The sequence below is a fragment of the Rhinatrema bivittatum genome, chromosome 4 (genome assembly GCF_901001135.1).
Source record: "Rhinatrema bivittatum chromosome 4, aRhiBiv1.1, whole genome shotgun sequence".
Taxonomy (NCBI): domain Eukaryota; kingdom Metazoa; phylum Chordata; class Amphibia; order Gymnophiona; family Rhinatrematidae; genus Rhinatrema; species Rhinatrema bivittatum.
Window position 1 is genome coordinate 305083861 of NC_042618.1, and position 21318 is coordinate 305105178.

Here is a 21318-nt window from a genome sequence, read left to right on the forward strand (position 1 = left end):
TTTCAGAGCCATTTATTTGGATAAATAGTCATTTACATGCATAAACTGTTTTAAAGTTGCCCTCCTTCAATGTGGCTAAAAGTACATGTTGTATTCCACAACATCATACCTTTATCCACATTTAAGAGGCATTCTTGGGATGTTTTTAGGTCAGGGGAGTGAATTTTCAAAAGTTACACGCATAAAAGTAGCATATTTCATAGCAATTTTCAAAAACCCATTTAAGCATATAAAACCTTTTGAAATTTCAGTCCTATGGAATGAATTTAAAAAGGAGTTACATGTGTAAAGGTAGCAATTTTCAAAAAAACATTTTCTTAGCGTCAGATGAATCCAGAACCAGTGGGTTATGCATCTCTACCAGCAGATGGAGACGGAGCAAAGCTGATATCACAGTATATATATACTCCTGCAGTGACATCAGTCTGCCAGTATTCTCTATCTCCAGCAGATGGTGGATGTGCATCTATCTACTGGGGATTGCTTCAAGTTTTAGAAAGATAAATAGAAAGGAAATGTAATTCACCCCGCTATCCTGCGATGATACCAAATGGTCCCTCCTCCAGTTGAGAATTCCTGAGGTGATTTCCGTGGTCCCTCAGATGAGTGCCTTGGACTGGTAGCTGGCATGGGCTTAGCTGTTAAAACAGCTGAAAGCAACTGGTGCAGGAAGCCGAGTGCAGCGGTGACTGTATATGCCCCCTGCAGCCGGAGACTGTCTTTGTACTCAGCCAGGAATGGCTGAGCTCAGGTAAGGCTTAAAAGAAAAAGACAAGGAGAGTTTTTTTATAGGGCTTCCGCCTTTCTCCGGTCTCTGTGCTCGGCGCGCCACTCCAATGTTTGTTCCCACCTCCGAGGCAGGTTAAGGGACATGGGCATCCTGGTGGGTGGAGCAGCCCTTTTAGGCTAGGCCCCGCTCTTGGGCTTTTCTTGCGACTGTGTGGTAAGCTGTGGTGGCGTTTTTGCGTACCTCTCTTCCTGTGCATTAAGCTGCTCTCTTCAGGACCATTGGTTTGTATAAGTGCGTCTGGCTTTGCGTCAGGCTGTGCGTCCAGTTTTTGGACGCTTAGTCGGACACCTGCTTGGGCGTGCAGGTGATAGCATCTGTGTTAGGCGCGTACTTGTCTAAGTGCTTCCAAGTTCCCTCTGTTCTGCAATATTCCGGCATTTCAACCTAGCGTACCTTCTAACTTGTGCCAGCACTGCTTAGAGTATCTGGGAGAATTATCTTCTTCTGATTTTACTAAGCCTGGTTCTTCCCAGCCTGATGAGGGCCTGGGTAAAGACATGTCAGGAGGGGTGCCTGACCTTGGAACTCCATTAATTGGTTCATCAGCAGGGGAAGGTAGCCTTTTCTTGGGTAGAATGTTTTCAAGGATTGCAATCCTTTCTTCAGGTGCAGTCCTCAGCCCCATCCAATCCTGCCAGGTCAGAGTCTCATTTTCCTGGTACTGCTGTTAAGCGCCAAAGTACATCTAGATCGGCAGCAGGTCTCCCCGATAAGGAATCCAGATGGCACGGATGATGAGGCCGATCCTGACTCTCTGGAGGATGGGAAATTCCTCCTGGATTGGAACCATATAGGACTATGTTGTGGTTCTTTCATAGCGATGAGCTGCTGGCTCTGATATCCCAGACATTAAAGATGCTTGGAGTACCTGGGGCAGATTACATATCTGAGCCAAAGAAAAATCCCATTTTGGTTTCTTTGCATAAAGCCTCTGGTTTGTTTCCTTGTTATGGAGGCCATTCAAGAATTGATTGATCTTGAGTGGGGTGCCCTAGAGGCTAATTTCAAAGGGGGGGTCGGGTTTTGGAAGGCCTGTACTCCCAGGATCCTGTGGCGAGAGAGCGTTTATGTTTTCCGAAAGTGGATGCACTTGTCTGTGCTGTCTCCAAGCGAACGACTATCCCCAGGGAGGGAGGAGCGGCCGTGAAGGATGTGCATGATAGAAGGATTGAGGCCATCCTTAAGCAAGCATTTGAAGCAGTGGTGATGACCTTGCAGATAGCTTCTTGTTGTTCCCTGGTGGCTCACTCTTGTTTACTTCTCTCACAGGAGGTCAATAAATCTGGAGTGAATTTCAGGGCAGTTATGGAGCCAGCAGCCGCCATTTTGGCAAACATAGGCTGCAGTTTGGTCTGCACCTCAGCCAGAGGGGTGGCTTCAGTAATAGCAGCAAGGCATCAGTTATGGCTGAGAAATTGGTCGGCCAATGTGACCTCCAAGGCAAACCTTACAAAACTGCCCTTTAAAAGCTCGTTCTTATTTGGGAGTAAATTGGAAAAACTGACCAGTAAGTGGGGCAAATCCCAGGTTCCTCAGTTGCCAGAGGATAAGAAGCAGATGCCGTGCTGTTTTGGCATAAGAGGTCATGCTAGGGGATTCAAGGTTTTTGACCCTACAGAGGAGCGACCTTTCGGAGATCTTGAACTTTTGGTAGGTCTAAGTCCTTTCGTCCCAGACAGCCTAGACCCACCCCTGGGAACAGGAGACAGGGGGGTTCTTCTCTCTCTTATCAGAGGTGAGTCGAAATCACATCAGACCAGTGGGTCCTGGAGGTGATATGAGAGAGAATTTTGCAGTGTTCCTCGGGACATTTTCATGGTGTCTCCCTGCAGAAGAAGCAGGCAGTGGAGTGTTCATTGTCAAGTCTCCTCAGTCTGAGGGCTGTGGTTCCACTGCTCACATCTCAAGAAAATATGGGTCGATATTCCATTTATTTCATTGTGCTCAAGAAGGATGGCTCCTTTCGTCCCATCCTGGACCTCAAAGGGGTCAACTGTCATTTGCGGGTAACTCATTTTCACATGGAAACATTGCAGTCAGTGGTAATGACTGTGCAGTCGGGGGAATTTCTGACCTCCTTGATCCTGTCTGAGGTGTACCTGTATATTCTCATCCAACTAGAGCACCAACAGTTTCTGCGATTCACAGTTTTGGGACACCATTATCAGTTTCAGGTGCTGCCTTTTGGTCTGGCCACTACTCCCAGAACATTTTCCAAGGTTATGGTGGTGGTGGTGGTGGCAAAGTTGAGAAAGGAGGGATCCTAGTACACCCATATTTGAACGACTGGTTGATTTGGGCCAAGTGCCTGGAAGAGAGCTGCCTGGTGATCCGTAAGGTTATCTTCCCTGTTGCAGGAGCTTGGTTGGGTGGTGAACCTGGCCAAGAGAATCTTGGTGTTCATTTTGACATGAAGCAGGGCAGTGTTTTCCTGCCGGAAGCTCATATTCAGAAGTTGATGGTGCAGGTGCATCTGTTGATGAACTCTATATGCCCAAAAGTGTGGTCCTATCTGCAGGTACCTGGTTTGATGGCAGCTACTCTGGAAATGGTATTGTGGGCAAGGGTGCATATGTGTCCTCTTTAGTGCTCCCTGCTGTCTTGTTGGAGCCCGCAGTCTCAGGACTATTCTATTTGGCTCCACCTGCCGACGGAAGTCTGCTCTCAACTACAGTGGTGGTTAGAAGGGGATCATCTAAGAAAGGGAGTTTCCCTAAAATCACTGCTCATGACAGATGCAAGCCTCCAGGGTTAGGGAACTCACTGTCAAGAACTGACAGCACAAGGGTGCTGGAATGCAGAAGAGTCTCTGGAACATCAATCAGCTGGAAGCCAGGGTGGTCCGGTTGGCATGCTTGCAGTTCAGCGGCAGGTCGAGAGGTCCAGTTAATGTTGGACAATGCAACAACAGTGGCTTATAATGATCGGCAGGGAGGAACCAAGAGCCAGCAAGTGTCACAGGGATGAGCGGAAGTGCATCTTAAGGAGATCTCAGCCTTGTACATTGCAGGAAAAGACAATGTAAGAGCAGACTTTCTCAGCAGGAAGTGTCTGGACCCAGGAGAATGGGTCAGATGAGGCAATTCAGCTGATAGTGGATCACTAGGCATTCTATTTCTAGACTTGCTAGCAGCTTTTTGCAATGCAAAGGTTCCTCGATCCTTCAATTGCAGGAGAGATCTGAAGTTCTTGGGTATTGATGCTCTCATGCAGGAATAGACAGAGGACAAGGTGCTTGTATGCCTTTCCCCATGGCCTATGTTGGGAAGAATGGTTTGAGGGTTGAGGATCACAGAGGAATGATGCTTCTGGTGGCACCAGATAGGCCCAGGGGACCATGGTATGTGGATCTACAAAAGTTCCTGGTAGACTCCCCCCTCCGGTTTCCAGCACACAGAAATCTGTTGCGGCAGGGACCTCTTCTTCCCGAAGATCTGACTCAATTTTATCTTATGGTATGGCCCTTGAGAGGCCTCACTTGCTGAAGCATGGATATTCTACTTCGGTGATTGCCACCGTGCTACGAGCGAGAAAGTTCTCCACGTCCTTAGCCTGTATGCGGGTTTGCAAGTGCTTAAGGCTTGGTGTAAAGATCAAGGGGTTCTTCCTCATTAGGTTTAGCTCCCACTCATTTTGTAATTTTTACAGGATGGATTCAATAAAGGGTTGGCCCTTAATTCCTTAAAAGTACAAGTAGCGGGAGAGACCACGTGATGCCTTGAGGAGTGTGGACGTGTTTCCCTCCCTCTCCGCTCCTCAGCTCCCCATCTGTGGCGAATTGCCCCGTTTATCTGCTGCTGTTTTTCTTCTGTGTGGAGCCCTACGCTTTATCAAGTCTTCCTGCATTTATATCAGCTTTCCGGAAGCGCGATGGTGGCTCGGGGGACGAAGAGAGAGAAGGAGAAAGATCGGGCCCGACTGCCGGAGGTCGCCGGGGGAGACGAGGACCCGGGACCTTCGGAGCCACAATCGATGGCAGCCCTTGCCGACATTAAACTTGCGGTTCGTGAGGCTCTGCAGCCTGACCTACAGGCCATCTCAGCACAAATCGCCGACCTCTCCTCTACCATTGCTGGCTTTGAGCCCCGTCTGCAGGCGCTGGAGCAGAGCGTCTGACAACCAAGATGGCTGCCGCGACCATGAGGGCAAGCTGGCTCAGCTGACAAACCGCCTTAAAAAAACAGGAGGAACGCCTCGAGGACCTCGAGAACAGATCCCGACGGTCTAATCTCCGTTTCGTGGGTCTCCCGGAGACTATTGCTGATCGGGAGCTGGCCCCCTTTCTGGAAAAGTGGCTAATGAGGGAAATAGCGCTCCCGTCTGCTCTGGGGCCTCTGAGAATTGAACGGGCCCATCGCCTAGGCCCCCGGCGCGAAGATAACAGCAGACAGAGGGTGGTCATCGCGAAGCTTCTTAATTATGCCCACAAGAGTGAGATTCTTCGCTTACTACGCACCGGCCAGTCTCTCCACTATGAAAATCGGAAAATCCTCATATTTCAGGACTATTCTGTGGATCTCTCGGCGAAACGCCGGCTGTTTGCGCCTATTTGCTCTAAGCTCTACTCTATGGGCTTCAAACTGGCGTTGCTCTATCCGGCCCGCTTAAGGGTCACTACTGAAGGTGGAACTCAATGGCTGGATACTGTGGAGGCGGCCCAAACCTTCCTGCAACAGCAAGAAAACCAGCGTGCTGGTGCTACTTAAAATGTTGGTGGTTACCTGATTTGTGTGTCTTGGAGGGGTGAGGGGAGCTGAGAATCCCATCTCCCTCAGTTCAAGTCCTCCTCTTTTCTTGTTGTGGGGTTGCATTGCCGGAGTGTGCTGTTTCTCCATCTTGGCCACGGCGTACTGTTCGCCCCTATGGCTCTACTTCTGGTAGCCATATGGCTCTGCAAGGGGAACCTTTGACATTTGCGTTGCCGGCTTGTTCCTTTTTGCAGTTTTTTTTTTCTCCCTTCTCCGCGCCTTTTACTCTTACAGTACTGTACATTTCTCATTTTGAGAGGAGATGGGGGGCGGGGCTGGGAGGAGGGAACGACATGGATCACGTGCTCTCCATTCTTGGGGTCCTGTCATTTCTTGGGGTTGGGATGAGGGATTTGGGTTGGGAGGGGATGGGGTCGGGGGTGGGGGGATTTAGGGGTGGGTGGGGGATGCTAACCATGTTCCGAGTTATCTATATGCTGTTTGGTGTTATACAATTGGTTCTTATGTTGTGGATTTACCTGCCTTTTCCTTTTCAGTACCGAGGTGGCTGTCTGAGCTGGTTGGAGGCCCTAGCTGGGGGGGCCTTCACCTATGACCAATGTTCTTATCTTTATGTTTTTCCTTTGTCTGGGCTGAATAAATGACTACTGGAGGTTTGCAACTACACTCCTGGAATGTATGCGGGCTTAATTCCCCTATAAAACGGTCCAAAGTCCTGTCCGCGCTGCGACGGAAGTCTGTGCAGCTTGCTTTTCTTCAGGAAACACATCTTTCTGATGCGGAACATGAAAAGTTGCGCAGGGATTGGGTGGGGGAGGTGTATTATGCCTCAGCCACCTCCAAATCAGCGGGTGTAGCTATCCTTATTGGGAAACAACTGTTAGTCACGGTCACCCACTCTATCAAGGACCCAGAGGGACGGTACCTCATTCTTTTCACAGAAATCTCCCAGAAGTCATTTATTTTTTGTAACATATATGCTCCTAATAATCCTAGCATGAAATTTTTTCGTGGGATATATCAACTTTTGGCTGCCCACACTGACCAAGTCTTGATTATCGGAGGGGATTTCAACACTATTCGAGATCCCTGTCTAGACAGGGATCTACCCCCGGGTGGGAGGCTCCCCGCTGATAACGGGGTTCTGTTTCTAGAGCGCTCCCTGCAGGTGATTGATGCCTGGCGTACTCTCCATCCCACAGCCCGAGAATACACTCACATCTCCCGAGCCCATCAGACCCAGACGAGGCTGGATTATCTACTTATTAGCGGACATCATTTTTCTGCGGTCAGTGCAGCTCACATTGAAGATCTGATAATATCGGATCATGCGCCAGTGGGGATTATTTTATCGAGTCTCCGTATACCTAGTGGTGGTGTTACCTGGCGATTCCCCCATTATTTATCTAAAGATACCCAGTTTACTGCTTATTTGCAGGCCCGATGGGCTGATTATGCTGCTCTAAATCATGACCACGTGGACGATCCAGCCTTGTTTTGGTACACGGCTAAGGCTGTACTCCGTGGAGATATTATCTCTTATACGGCTCGGCAGAACAAGATGAGAGACCGTCAGATCCTAGCTCTGAGCTCTCAACTTCGAAGGGCATGAACTGTCTTGGCTAACCATAACTCCCAGGCTAATAGGGATTCCTTTCGGACCGTGCAAGGGGCACTTAATACTTTGCTTCACCAAAGAGCCGCTAAGAGTATGCTCTATTACCAACATAAGCTGTTCCAATATGGCAACAAGCCGGGGAGGCTTATGGCTAATCTCATACGAATACACAGGGGCTCCCGGGTTGTTCCGGCAGTGCGGACCCGAGCGGGTCATGTCACCTCGGACATGGCGGACATCTTAACTACCTTTCGTACCTTTTACACTGACCTCTACACGCCTGGTTCACGGAATTCTGAGTCTGCCGATAAATTTCTTTCTACCCTTCCCCTGCCTCACCTGACTGCTGACCAGCTCTTGGCCCTCAATCAGCCCTTTATGGAGGGGGAGGTCCAACACGCCATTCGGACAGCCAAACTTTGCAAAACTCCCGGCCCTGATGGGTATCCAACCGAATTTTACCAAGCCTTAATGGATTCTGTTGTTCCCTCCCTCACTAAGACGTTTAACTGTTTGGTTCTTCACGGTACTTATCCCTTACATACCAACCTCGCCCACGTCACTCTGATTCCTAAACCTGGGAAGGACCCGCTAGACGCGGCGTCCTATCGACCTATTTCGTTATTGAATCAAGATCAAAAGCTGCTGGCTAAAATATTAGCGGATCGTCTGGCCCTGGTCCTCCCTGCTTTAATCCAACCTGGCCAGGTGGGCTTTGTACGGCGTCGGTATGCCCTCACCAATATCCGGAAAGTATTGATAGCCATGACCCTGTGCCAGCGAGACAATATCCCTTATTTGGCCATCAGCTTCGACGCTGAGAAGGCCTTTGACAGGGTGGATTGGGACTACATGTATGCCACTCTGGACAATATGGGCTTTGAGGGCTTCTTTTTGGCAGCTATTAAATTGCTTTATACTGACCCGGTGGCTAAAATCCTGGTCAATGGGAATCTGTCACAGGCATTTCACATAGGGAGGGGTACCCGACAGGGCTGCCCGCTGTCCCCCTTACTGTTTTTGCTGCAATTAGAGCCTCTCCTCTTAGCCATCCAGGTTCACCGAGGGGTGAAGGGATTGCGATTTCATACCCATACTTTTAAATATGCCGCTTTTGCGGACGACATCTTGGTGTTCCTTACTGATCCAGCTAACTCGCTACCCCCACTTCTCACTCTTTTTGAGACCTTTGACGGTTTTTCAGGCTTAAAGTTAAACATGGATAAATCAGAGGCCCTGGCATTCCCTACTGCGCTTAGAGAGGGTTGGAGTGGCTCCTTTCCCCTTCGGTGGGCTTTGGATCGCATTAAATATTTGGGTGTCATTCTCCCGTCCCAACCTAATCAATATTACCAATTTAATATCCCTGGTCTTCTCACCTATACACAGGATAAATTGAAGCTATGGCACAATTTGCCGTTGTCTTTGGGTGGGAGAGTCCACTTGTTTAAAATGACTATTTTACCTAAGTGGCTTTATCTATTTCAAAATCTGCCGCTGGTCCTTCGACGGGGAGATCTCGCCTTACTAGAGCGGTCCCTCCGTCGCTTTTTGTGGAGAGGACGGAGGGCGCGTGTCCCTCTCTCCCACCTTAAGGTGGCCTGGAAGAGGGGTGGCCTGGGGGTCCCGGATCTAGGGCTCTACAATGTGGCCAGCAATCTCCGTCTCTTAAGAGACTGGATTACGGATAAATCTAACTGGGTGGATTTGGCAGTGGAAAAGACTCTTCTTGCACCCTACAACCTACACTTTATATTGCAAGCTGAAATTAAGCACTTGCCGATCTCTGGGGCAGTGAGAACTTTGGTGGCCCCTATCCGTCGTGCTTGGTTACATCTCACTGGTTATCTTGGCGTTTCCCGGCTATGTGCCTATTTGCTGCCCATTGAGGGGAACCCGGAGTTCACCCCGGGGTCTCAAACAGCGGGCTTCCGATACTGGGCGTCCAGGGGAGTGACATTATTGGGCCATGTTTTAGACCTGCACGGTAAGATGCTCCCTTGGGCTGAACTACATGTCTCATATGGGTTGCCCACAAACCACGTATTTTCCTATATGCAACTACACCATTACATTGTTTCTCTGCCAGTTGGGAGTGTACAGGCCAAACCTTTTTATAAGCTGGAAAGATTTCTATCTCTGGGACGCGCTTTACCCCCATCCCTTTCCCATTACTACCATCTTTTTGAGGTGGCTGCGGCCCAGGGGCTGTGGAGGTTACTGAGGGACCGTTGGGAAACTGAATGCCCTTTCCACTTGACTGACCATATGATTAAAATGGGATTTCGTTCTCTTGTTACTGTGACTTCCAATTGTTACGGCTATGGCTGCTGTGCAACCGCCTCACCACCAGGGGTCCCTCTAGTGCTGGCTCTCCTGACAGGCCCAGTCCATCTCCCTTCTCCTCTCTATGTTCTGGGCTGTCCCTTATAACCCTGCCTGACAGTTCCCTCAGGGCTTCGGCATCGAACTCGCCTGGGCTCCCTGCTCTAGCCTTCCTTGCTTGCTGTGCATTTGGTCCCTGGACCTTCCCTTGCCTTGCGCGGCCTTCGGGCCTTATTCCTTGCCTTGCCTTGCCTTGCGTGGCCTTTGGGCCTTATTCCTTGCCTTGCCTTGCCTTGCGTGGCCTTGCGTGGCCTTCGGGCCTTATTCCTTGCCTTGCCTTGCCTTGCCTTGCGCGGCCTTCGGGCCTTATTCCTTGCCTTGCCTTGCCTTGCCTTGCGTGGCCTTCGGGCCTTATTCCTTGCCTTGCCTTGCCTTGCGTGGCCTTCGGGCCTTATTCCTTGCCTTGCCTTGCCTTGCGCGGCCTTCGGGCCTTATTCCTTGCCTTGCCTTGCGCGGCCTTCGGGCCTTATTCCTTGCCTTGCCTTGCCTTGCGTGGCCTTCGGGCCTTATTCCTTTCCTTGCCTTGCCTTGCCTTGCGTGGCCTTCGGGCCTTATTCCTTGCCTTGCCTTGCCTTGCCTTGCGCGGCCTTCGGGCCTTATTCCTTGCCTTGCCTTGCCTTGCGCGGCCTTCGGGCCTTATTCCTTGCCTTGCCTTGCCTTGCGTGGCCTTCGGGCCTTATTCCTTTCCTTGCCTTGCCTTGCCTTGCGTGGCCTTCGGGCCTTATTCCTTGCCTTGCCTTGCGTGGCCTTCGGGCCTTATTCCTTGCCTTGCCTTGCCTTGCGTGACCTACAGGCCTTCTGTGTGTGTGTGGCCTACGGGCCTTCTGACCTGCCTTGCCCTGCTTACGGTGTGTGGCCTACGGGCCTTCTGTGTGTGTGTGGCCTACGGGCCTTCTAACCTGCCTTGCCCTGCTTACGGTGTGTGGCCTACGGGCCTTCTGTGTGTGTGTGTGGCCTACGGGCCTTCTGACCTGCCTTGCCCTGACCCAGCCTGGACCCAGACACTGCTACTTGCCGCCTGCCCTGACCCAGCCTGGACCCAGACACTGCTACTTGCCGCCTGCCCTGACCCAGCCTGGACCCAGACACTGCTACTTGCCGCCTGCCCTGACCCAGCCTGGACCCAGACACTGTTACTTGCCGCCTGCCCTGAACCAGCCTGGACCCAGACACTGTTTATAGCCTTTCCTGTCTCTCTCCACCTGGAGCCACCCTGCTGGGTGGTGTTCACGACTCCTGACCGGAGCCCAAGCGTAACACCAATCACTACTACAGGGAAATGCAATTTAAATTCCTGTGGAGAGCGTATGTTTCGCCTTTGGCGGCCTGCCGCTCTCGTCTCACGCCTTCGGCTTTGTGTAGTAAATGTAATCTTCAAGTGGGCTCGTTGAGCCATATGTTTTGGGAATGTGCATGTATCAGGAAATTCTGGATGCGGGTACTGCATTATTTGAATGCCTTACTGCAGGTCTCTGTTTCTTTGTCCCCAAGGGCTATATTGCTTGATTATCTCCCATTACGGACTGTTCGTACTGTTTCCATACGCCTTCTGTTCCAAAAGGCGTGCTACGTGGGGAAGCAGCAGATTTTATTGCAGTGGCGAGAGTCGACTTCACCGTCCTTCTGGCAGTGGCGGAACTCTCTTCACCGTCTGATGCATATGGAATCTCTCTCACTTCGACTTTCTCCCATCTATCGGAGTAGATTCTTGAAGATTTGGGACCCTTATTTGCAGACTCTGCCTCACCGAGCTCACAGCTTAATTCTCAACAACCTTTAATGTAGTTTTTGGGTTTTTTTTTTCTCTTTATTAGTTGGTTTGTGTGCTGCTGACTGAGCCTCAAGTACTGTGGACTTATATGTTGGTTTTTATTTCTTGTTTCCGCAACCATTGGACCATTTTGTCTCGGAATACTGGTTGGGGTGGGTCTGGGGGGGGGAGGGGGGTTTTGGAGACTGTTTATTCCATTTCCTGTTCATGGATATGGTGAGGTTGCAGATACACCTTCCTCACTGTACTGCTGTTTTTGTTTATCTGAAACTAATAAAAATGTTTTTCCTAAAAGTACAAGTAGCGGGTCAGGTGAAAGGTGGTTCCTTGTCAGCTCATCCAAATGTGGCCTGTTTCCTGAAAGGAGTCAAACATCTTTGTCCTCTGTTGTGGTTATCGGTGCCCTTGTGGATTCTTAATCTAGTTTTGGGTTTCTTAGTGAGCCCTATATTTAGACTGATGCGTAAACTTTCCTTGCAGTTACTGACCTTGATAACAATGTTTCTTGTGGCAATTTGTTCTGTGCGTCAAATTTCCAAGCTGCAAGCCTTGTCTTGCCAGGAGCCGTTCCTCCGAGTGACTCCAGGGGTAATAGAGCTGCGTACTGTTCCTTCCATTTTGCCAAAATTGTTCATTTCCCTGCCGTCTCTGGATAGGGAAAGAGGTGCAGAGAAATATCACCTGTTGCAACCCTTGGATGTCAAGAGGACATATCATGAGGTATCTGGAGGTTTCTAAACCTTTCTGGAAGATGGATTGCCTGTTTGTCTTCCATGGCGGTAGTAAACAGGGTAAGCCAGCTTTGTGGGCTGCAGTAGCTCACTGGATTAAGGAGGTGGTCACGGCTGTGTATGTGGGTGCTGGATAGCCGTTGCCTAGTCAGATTAGGGCTCATTCCACTAGTGCTCAGGGAGTGTCATGGACAGAAGATAGATTGTTGTCTCTCATCGACATTTGCTGAGTTGCGACATGGTCCTCCTTACGTACCTTTTCCAGGTATTATCATCTGGATGTGCAGGCCCGAGAGGATGCAGCCTTTGCACATCCAATTTTGACTGGACAGTGGGCAGCCTCCTGCCTTATTCGGGAGTAGCTTGGGTACATCCCACTGGTTCTGTATTCATCTGACTAGATACTAAGAAATGAGAAATTACTACTTACCTGATAATTTCTTTTTCTTAAGGATAGTCAGATTAATTCAACTTCCCGCCCTTGGCTGCCAAATGATTGTGCTATGGTCCTTCTGCAAGGCTACGTGTTCCAGGGGTTACTGGTAAGGGTTAGTCCAGTCCCTAGACTAATGTTAATGTATTCTTTGTCTGAGCTCAGTGTTTCCAGTTGTCTGAGTACTGAAATGGTTATCTGTTTAAATATGGGCATCCTAGCAGCCAGCAGTATGTGCGCAAATTGAGGTGCATCTAGCAGTCTCTTATACCTCTTACGGAGGTGAGTTTCCTGGAGAAATATTATAGAGGCCTTCAAAGAGAGGGTTTCTTTCATCAAAAGTTTACGTTTAGTTGGAGTGTTTAACCCTTTGACGTTGATAGATACCACTTTAAGGGCCATCATAGGTAAATAAACTCCCTTTCCTCTCTGCGCTATATTCTCCAGTTGGACTGTCCCCAACAATAGCCATGTTGTCAGCCCACCACCCTGTTTCGACTCCCCACTCAAACCGCTGAAGACCATTCCCCTTCAACCTTCCCCTCCCACCCCCACCCCTTTCATTCCACCACCAATACATCGGTAATGACCCCCTCGAGATAAAAGTAAGTCCTCCCTCCTCCCCCCACACCCCACTGTCAACATCTGATACTCAAAACAAGTTAAAGCAAATTGCAATTATCGAGTTCTAATAGCACAGGGCGCCATTGAAAGAGCAAGTTGAAAATATAACTCATATGTATAAAGCATCTAGAGATAAGGCAAAACCTTCCTGCTTGTACTAGGATTGTAACTCTGCCGTTGAACGGTTCGCAGTCTCTCACTCTACGCCTTCTATGGGCGTGCCATGCTCATTTGATTTTCAGTGAAGTCGGGAACCAGATTTCCCCACCCGCTGCCACCGAGGACGATCTGTCCCTGGGATCTTTTGGGTAGAGAGATCCGCTGTCGGAATAGTGAGTTTCGCTGCTGACATAACCGAGCCTGCTTCTGATAGATTTAGGAGGCGATGAGTAACTTCTCCCATGGTGAAGGCTTACCCACTCAGGTACAGCCATCGGTACCTAATATTTTCTTTTCTGAGCAGGGTTGTTACCATTTGGAGCTCCTTTCTCTTCTGTAGAGTAGCTGCAGCCAGATAGTGGTAAAGGGGCTATGTTGTGCCCTTCCCAAGTGATAGTTCCCATCCTACAGGCCTGCTGTATTATTGCGTCTTTCAGTCTGAAACTATGCACACAGGCTATGATGTTGCGAGGAGTGTTCGTTTTCGGGGCGCGGAGTGCTCTGTGCGCCCTATCCAGGATAATATCATTGTCTGCTAAATCAGTGGCATTAGGCCCATCATTGAGTACGACTCTGCATATTTTATGGACCACAAGGCCCACGTTTTCATAAGCTTCCGTTTCAGGTACTCCCCTTATTCTAATGTTGGAGCGTCTAGATCTATTTTCAAGATCTTCTAATTTGAGCATAATTTCATCAGCTGTATGAAGATCTAGGATCTCTTTATTAAGGCAAGAGACTTCCAGTACTTGCCCCTCCACTATGTTTTCCACATCTTCAACCCGGTGGCCACATTCTCCCATCTCGGAGCAAAATTCTGCTAGAGCCTCATGCATATCCATTTTTATAGATTTAATATCCTTCTGTATTTCCTTAAACCAGATCCAAAAGTCCTCCCTCGTAGGTTCAGTGTGGCAGCCACAACTGCTGGCCTTGGCTGGCTCTTTGCCGTCTATTTCCTGGTGTGCAGTCTCTTCTGCCATGACTGCTTCACCTGGCTCCATTGTTTCCTGAAAGGCCGCAAATCGCGAGCCCCCAGCTTCATATGAAAAGTTGTTTAAATCTATCAATTTCTTCCTGGATGACATCCTAAGATGTGCGATCTCAAGTCACTCAGTACGGAGAGAATTTACCCTCGATGGCGCCAATATATCAGGGATTGTGGATAGTGTGAGGGGAGCTATCGCTTCAAGTGACCATGCTGTAGGGATGATGTCACTTCCCCCCTCCTGAAATGGTTATCTGTTATTGATCAAGCTTTTGCTAGACTGTCCACAGTTGGCTTTTGAAGAGAATACTGGCAGGCTGATGTCACTGCAGGAGTATATATACTGTGATGGCAGCTTTGCTCAATCTCTGTCTGCTGGTAGAGGTGTAATAACCCACTGTTTCTGGATTCATCTGACTATCCTAAAGAATAGGAAATTATCAGGTAAGTAGTAATTTCTCATTACACGTGTAAACTCCAGTTTTACAAATGTAAATCATTTAGAAAATTGCTTCCTATGTGCATAGATTGCATTATCCCTTTTATATGCAATATTTTACATGCACTAATAGCTGTAGCAAATATCCTTAGATACTTGTACCCACAGCAGTTTTGAAAGAAAAAGTATGCACATTCTTTTGCTTTGAAAATTGATGCATAATCCTTGAGTAAAAAGTACCCATGGACTTTGATCCAGTGCAAACAGCTTGAAAATTGCTTTCTTAATTATCAGTACTGTCCTCTTTTTCCCTCCGTAGTCTCTAAAGCTCTCCCTGATGGCATTCCCAGTTAACTCTGGGGACTCTTGCCAATCCAAGGTCCCAGAGGGTTGCCACCTATAAGACATGCTTTTTGTACCATTTACTGGCCAACAAGGGCCACCAAAGTAGCAGCAACCACTTCCCTCCCTCTGTGAGCCTGAATACACTACCTCTGATCCTGAACCTTAGCACACAGTGCTACAGCCGAAGTGGTAGTCCCTTCAACACTCCCATTTTACATCTTTACACTAATTATAGTACAGACCTATCTACCTGTTGCTTACTTACTGTGAAACAGTTGCACTGAAAGAAACAATCAATCTGAGAAATTCATCTTTCAAAGGGACTTCGTTGAAGAGAAGTTGGGAAGCAAATATGTTGTTGGAAGATCTCTTGACTTTGCAACATCTTTCGAGGAGTCTGGACCTGCAACACCAATGTTCTTTATCCTGTCCCCGGGCGTTGATCCATTAAAGGATGTGGAGAAACAAGGTATGCGTATCATGCATTTCTGAAAAAGATATCACAACAGGAGATATAAATCCATCCTTCACAAAGTCGCTATCATCTGAACTTTGGCCAAAAAACATTGCATGTTTTGATTTTTACCATGAGTGTTCTTAATACTTGTAGAATCATCATTTACAGATGTATTTTCTGCAGACTTTTGTGGAGAGTGTGAGGGGGAAGGGCATAAAATGCACGCATTGTTTTACTCATTTTATTTTTATCTTATTTATATATATTGACCTGATTTTTATTTTTATTTTTATCATTTTATTATATTAGGTTTGCCTTTATATTTTTTTTAATGTTTTATGCTATGTCTTTGCTAGTTTAGTTTTACTAATTTTATTTGTGCATTGCTTTATTTTACATTTGTAATAATTGCGATTAATCAAGTAAGAATAAACATAAACATACATCCCTCCCCACACATCCCACTTAAACCCCCACCTTCTACTCCCAACCCCAGGGGTAAGGACTTGGGGAAAGATTGTCCCCAGAGTGTTTCCCACTCCCTTCTGACACTCCTCCCCCCACACACCTCATCTACACCAATTCCTCCACCCCCAACACATACTGGAGAGGGGGACGAGGAGAGATCTACAAAGTGTTCAGGCTAGAGTATATGTCCAGTCCATCACATTCGCCCCCTCCGTATCATCACCACCTACCCACCACTCCCTACACACATACACACACGCACACACATGAACACACACACACGTACACGTGAGGAGAGGGAAAAAGAGTGCCCCCACCCATATGCACACAGCAGGAAAAGGAGAGAGGCTACAACGTAGAGACAGTGAGAAGAGAAGGAGACCATGTGGAAAATGTGAGAGGAGAGAGTGTTTGCACACCCATATCCACCTGCTGTCCTGTATTCCCGTCACCCCAACACACACTCACAGGAGTGAGGCGATGGGGACAAGATGTGGATAGTGTGAGGGTGAAAGAATACATCCAGCCGTACATACACACCACTCCCACACTCTTTCCTCACATATTCTCCCACTGGTGGAGTTAGTGAGCAGGGATGCAACCACTAGTTGTTATCATATTATTTTAAAAAATGGTATTTTTGCTTTTCACACAGCTTTGTCTGTTCCTATTTTGTTTTCACACTCGAAACGCCTTCTTAATATGTCAGGGATGATTAATTGCCTTGGCTTAGCCTTTATCCTCCAGGGAACATAAAAGCAGAGTTGCTTGCCCATAGCAAGTATTCTCTAAGAACAGTGGGATGTGAGTGATATCAATCGATGGAGCCCAGTGCATAAAACTTTTCCAAAAGTTTTGGCACACTCAGTTGAACATGTTCTTTATATCATCACAATGCACGGGGCCACTTCAGTTCTTCCATAACCATTTACTTCATAAACGTGAAGAAAAAATTGCAAGAGGAGGAGGATAGGTTTTGTGAGGATTTAGCATTCTGCTTGTCCTCGGAGGACAGCCGTATGTAAGTTCTCAAATGTAGGGAATCCCTAGCCACAGCTGTCCTAGTGGAAAAGAGGAAAAACAACCAGAAATGTTACCAATGGACAGAAGAAATTTTGGTGGCAACGAGCCATTTTTCCTTTTCCTTTTTTTTTTTTTTGGTAAAGAGAGCCTGAAAATAATAAAAATGCACCCTAGTGGGGATGGAGACTTTCAGGGTAGACTGACCTAACCTACTGTCACATTGGCTATCCTTACCCAATCATTAAACTTGAAACAGTACCTCAGGGTTCAGCGCTGTCTGCTACCCTCTTTAACATATATATGCTACCCTTATGTCATCTGCTGGCAGGCCTAGGGATAATACATTACATTTACGCAGACGACATTCAATTAATTCTACCAATAGACGACACAATTGAAAAAACATTAAGTCTAGCTAACATGTACCTAGACATAATTAAACAACTACTAAACCAGATAGAACTGGTTATTAGGGATGTGAATCGTTTTTTGACGATTTAAAATATCATCCGATATATTTTAAATCGTCAACAATCGTTAGGGCCACGATACAATACCAATTCCCCCGATTTATCGTCAAAAAATCATAAATCGGGGGAAGGGGGAGGGCAGGAAAACCGGCACACTAAAACACCCTAAAACCCACCCCCGACCCTTTAAATTAAATCCCCCACCCTCCCGAACCCCCCCCAAATGCCTTAAATTACCTGGGGGTCCAGCGGCAGTCCAGAACGGCCTCCTGCAATTGAATTGTGTTGTCTTCAGCCGGCGCCATTCTGCAAAATGGCGGCGGCCATAGACCAACACGATTCGACTGAAGGAGGTCGTTCCGGACCCCCGCTGGACTTTTGGCAAGTCTTGTGGGGGTCAGGAGGCCCCCCCAAGCTGGCCAAAAGTCCTTGGGGGTCCAGCGGGGGTCTGGGAGCGATCTCCTGCCGCGAATCGTTTTCCGTACGGAAAATGGCGCCGGCAGCCGGGGTCCGGAACCCCCGCCGTTCAGCCGGGGTCCGGAACCTCCGCTGAACGACCTCCTGCAGTCGATCTCCTGCCGGCGCCATTTTCCGTACGGAAAACGATTCACGGCAGGAAATCGCTCCCGGACCCCCGCTGGACCCCCAGGGACTTTTGGCCAGCTTGGGGGGGCCTCCTGACCCCCACAAGACTTGCCAAAAGTCCAGCGGGGGTCCAGAACGACCTCCTGCAGTCGAATCGTGTTGGTCTATGGCCGCCGCCATTTTGCGCCCCCATTTTGCAAAATGGCGGCGTAGAATGGCGCCGGCTGAAGACAACACTATTCAATTGCAGGAGACCGTTCCGGACCGCCGCTGGACCCCCAGGTAATTTAAGGCATTTGGGGGGGGGTTCGGGAGGGTGGGGGATTTAATTTAAAGGGTCGGAGGTGGGTTTTAGGGTGTTTTAGTGTGCCGGTTTTCCTGCCCTCCCCCTTCCCCCGATTTAGCTACAGACTGCCGCTGGACCCCCAGGTAATTTAAGGCATTTGGGGGGGGTTCGGGAGGGGGGGGATTTAATTTAAAGGGTCGGGGGTGGGTTTTAGGGGGTTTTAGTGTGCCGGTTCACGATTTTAACGATTTTCACGATACTCTAAACACCCAAACGGCGACGATACGATTCCCTCCCCCTCCCAGCCGAAATCGATCGTTAAGACGATCGAGGACACGATTCACATCTCTACTGGTTATCAACATTGACAAAACTGAATTCCTTCACCTTGAGAGAAAACATACTAAAATCATTCAAACACCGATAACCCTAAGAAATAACCAAAAAATTGAGCTAGCCGAAAAAGTAAGGAATCTGGGAGTAATAATGGACCCAGAAATCAACCTGAAGCAACACATATCTATAAAAGTAAGAGAAGGCTGCGCAAAACTTATGGTCCTCAGAAGATTGAAACCGTTACTCACACCTGCCCACTTCAGAACAGTATTGCAAACACTTATCTTTTCTAGCACTGACTACTGCAACACACTCTTACTAGGACTCCCAAGCACATCGATAAGACCACTCCAGATACTTCAAAATACTGCAGCCAGAATACTAACGGGAAAAAAGAGGAGGGACCATATAACCGAAACTCTAGCAGACTTACATTGGTTACCCATCGAATACAGGATAAAATACAAAGCCTTATGCACCATACACAAAATAATATATGATAAAGAAGCAGACTGGCTAAACACAGCCTTACGAGTACACGTTCCACAAAGAAACCTCCGCTCAGCAAACAAAGCACTACTAACAATCCCTTCAGTAAAGTCAGCAAAATTAACCCAAGTGAGAGAAAGGGCTTTATCATTGGCTGGGCCCATACTATGGAACACGATGCCCCCCGAACTCAGATTACAGAATAATCTCAAAACTTTTAAGAAAAATCTAAAAACATGGCTCTTTAAAAAAGCCTTCACTAAAGAGTGTGGAGGGTAGAGAATGAAAGTACAGGGTAATGCAGATGAGAATGAATTTACTCAATCCTACATTTAAGAAGTAATATTTCAAAGTGATAGTAACTCAATAATATACCTGGACTTGACCAACATTACTCAAATAATGATTTTATTTATGAAATTGTAACCGAACTTTATTGGCACCTGTTAGAATGTAAGATATCCTACATTTACTTACCTTAGTCTATGTGCCTATTTGTAAACCGTTGCGATGGTATATAACTTAGCGACGGTATAGAAAAGTTTTTAAATAAATAAATAAATAAATGTGAATGTGTGAACTGAATGCCAACTTGCAGAATATTATTTTTTATTAGCAAATCTCCTCCATGGGGAATGATCTCAGGTAAGCCCTGACATGTCCACTATGAGCTTTGACATGCCTGTCCAGATTCAGGCCTGCCTGGGCATAACAAAATGAGATGCACCCTGCTAACCAATTAAAAAGGGGTGTACTTGGCAGTGGTAGTTCTAGGCTTTTTGGGGTCAAACTGAATAAGCTGGGTGGACTTTCAAGGACTTCACTCTGCTCCAGATAGAAGGCGAGGATTCTCTTGCATTCCAAATTGTGCAATGCTTGTTCATCCCTGTGGACATGTGGCCTGGGGATAAATGTTGGAAAGACAAATGACTTGTTAAGGTGAAAGTCTGGCACTACTTGAGGAAGGAAGTTAGATTGTGTGTTAAGAACCACTCTGTTGCTGAAAACCTTAAGCCTGAATTTTAAAAGCCCTGTGCGTGTAAAATTTGAGTCACGTGTGGCCTGGCTCTGTGCGCACCGTGCACATTTTCAAAAGACGCTGTTCTGGGGAAGCACGCGCCAGCCACGTCTCATCAGAGCAGGTAAGTTGTTGGTTGTGTAGAGTAATATAGTGATAAGAATTTGCTACCGTCCACCTGAAAATATTGATCAGACAGATGATGAAATGCTAAGAGAAATCAGGGAAGCTAACCAAATTGTTAGTGCAGTAATAATGGGAGATTTCAATTACCCCAATATTGACTGGGTAAATGTAAAATTAGGACATGCTGGAGACATAAAGTTTCTGGATGGAATAAATGACTGCTTCATGGAGCAATTTGTTCAGGAATCAACGAGAGAGGGAGCTATTTTAGAATTAATTCTTATTGGAACTCAGGATTTGGTGAGAGAGTTAATGGTGATGGGGCCACTTGGCAATAACGTTCATAACATGATCAAATTTGAACTAATGACTGGAAGGGGGACAATATGTAAATCTACAGTCTAGATCTAGAAGATCAGTCCACATGTATTCCATGCATTAAGAAAGGTGGAAGGAAGGCAAAACAATTACTGGCATGGTTAAAAAGTGAGATGAAAGAGGCTATTTTAGCCAAAAATCATCCTTCAAAAATTTGAAGAAGGAGCCATCTGAAGAAAATAGGAAAAAGCATAAGCATTGTCAAGTTAAGTATAAAACATTGATAAGGCAGGCTAAGAGAGAATTTGAAATGAAGTTGGCCGTAGAGGCAAAACCTCATAATAAAAACTTTAAAAAATATATCTGAAACAAGAAACCCATGAGGGAGTCGGTTGGACCGTTAGATGACTTGAGGGGTTAAAGGGCTCTTAGGGAAGATAAGGCCATTGCAGAAAGACTAAATGAATTCTTTCCTTCTGTTTTTACTAATGAAGATGTTGGGGAGATACCGTTTCCGGAATTGGTTTTCAAGGGTGATGAGTCAGATGAACTGAACTAAATCATTGTGAACCTGGAAGATGATGTAGGCCAGATTGGCGAATTAAAGAGTAGCAAATTATCTGGACCGAATGATATGCATCCCAGGGTTCTGAAGGAACTAAAAAATGAAATTTCAGATCTATTAGTTAAAATTTGTAACCTATCTTTAAAATCATCCATTGTGCCTGAGGACTGGAGGGTAATCAATGT

General features: G+C 47.3%; 1 protein-coding gene across 1 annotated transcript in view; it reads left to right on the forward strand.

The window, feature by feature from the left end:
- DNAH9 (dynein axonemal heavy chain 9) overlaps positions 1-21318 on the forward strand; it is a 1128006-nt gene that overhangs the window by 911268 nt on the left and 195420 nt on the right. The window contains exon 61 of the mRNA XM_029600235.1: positions 15313-15461. Within this exon, the coding sequence (XP_029456095.1) occupies positions 15313-15461 (149 nt within the window). The remainder of the gene's footprint in view (positions 1-15312; positions 15462-21318) is intronic.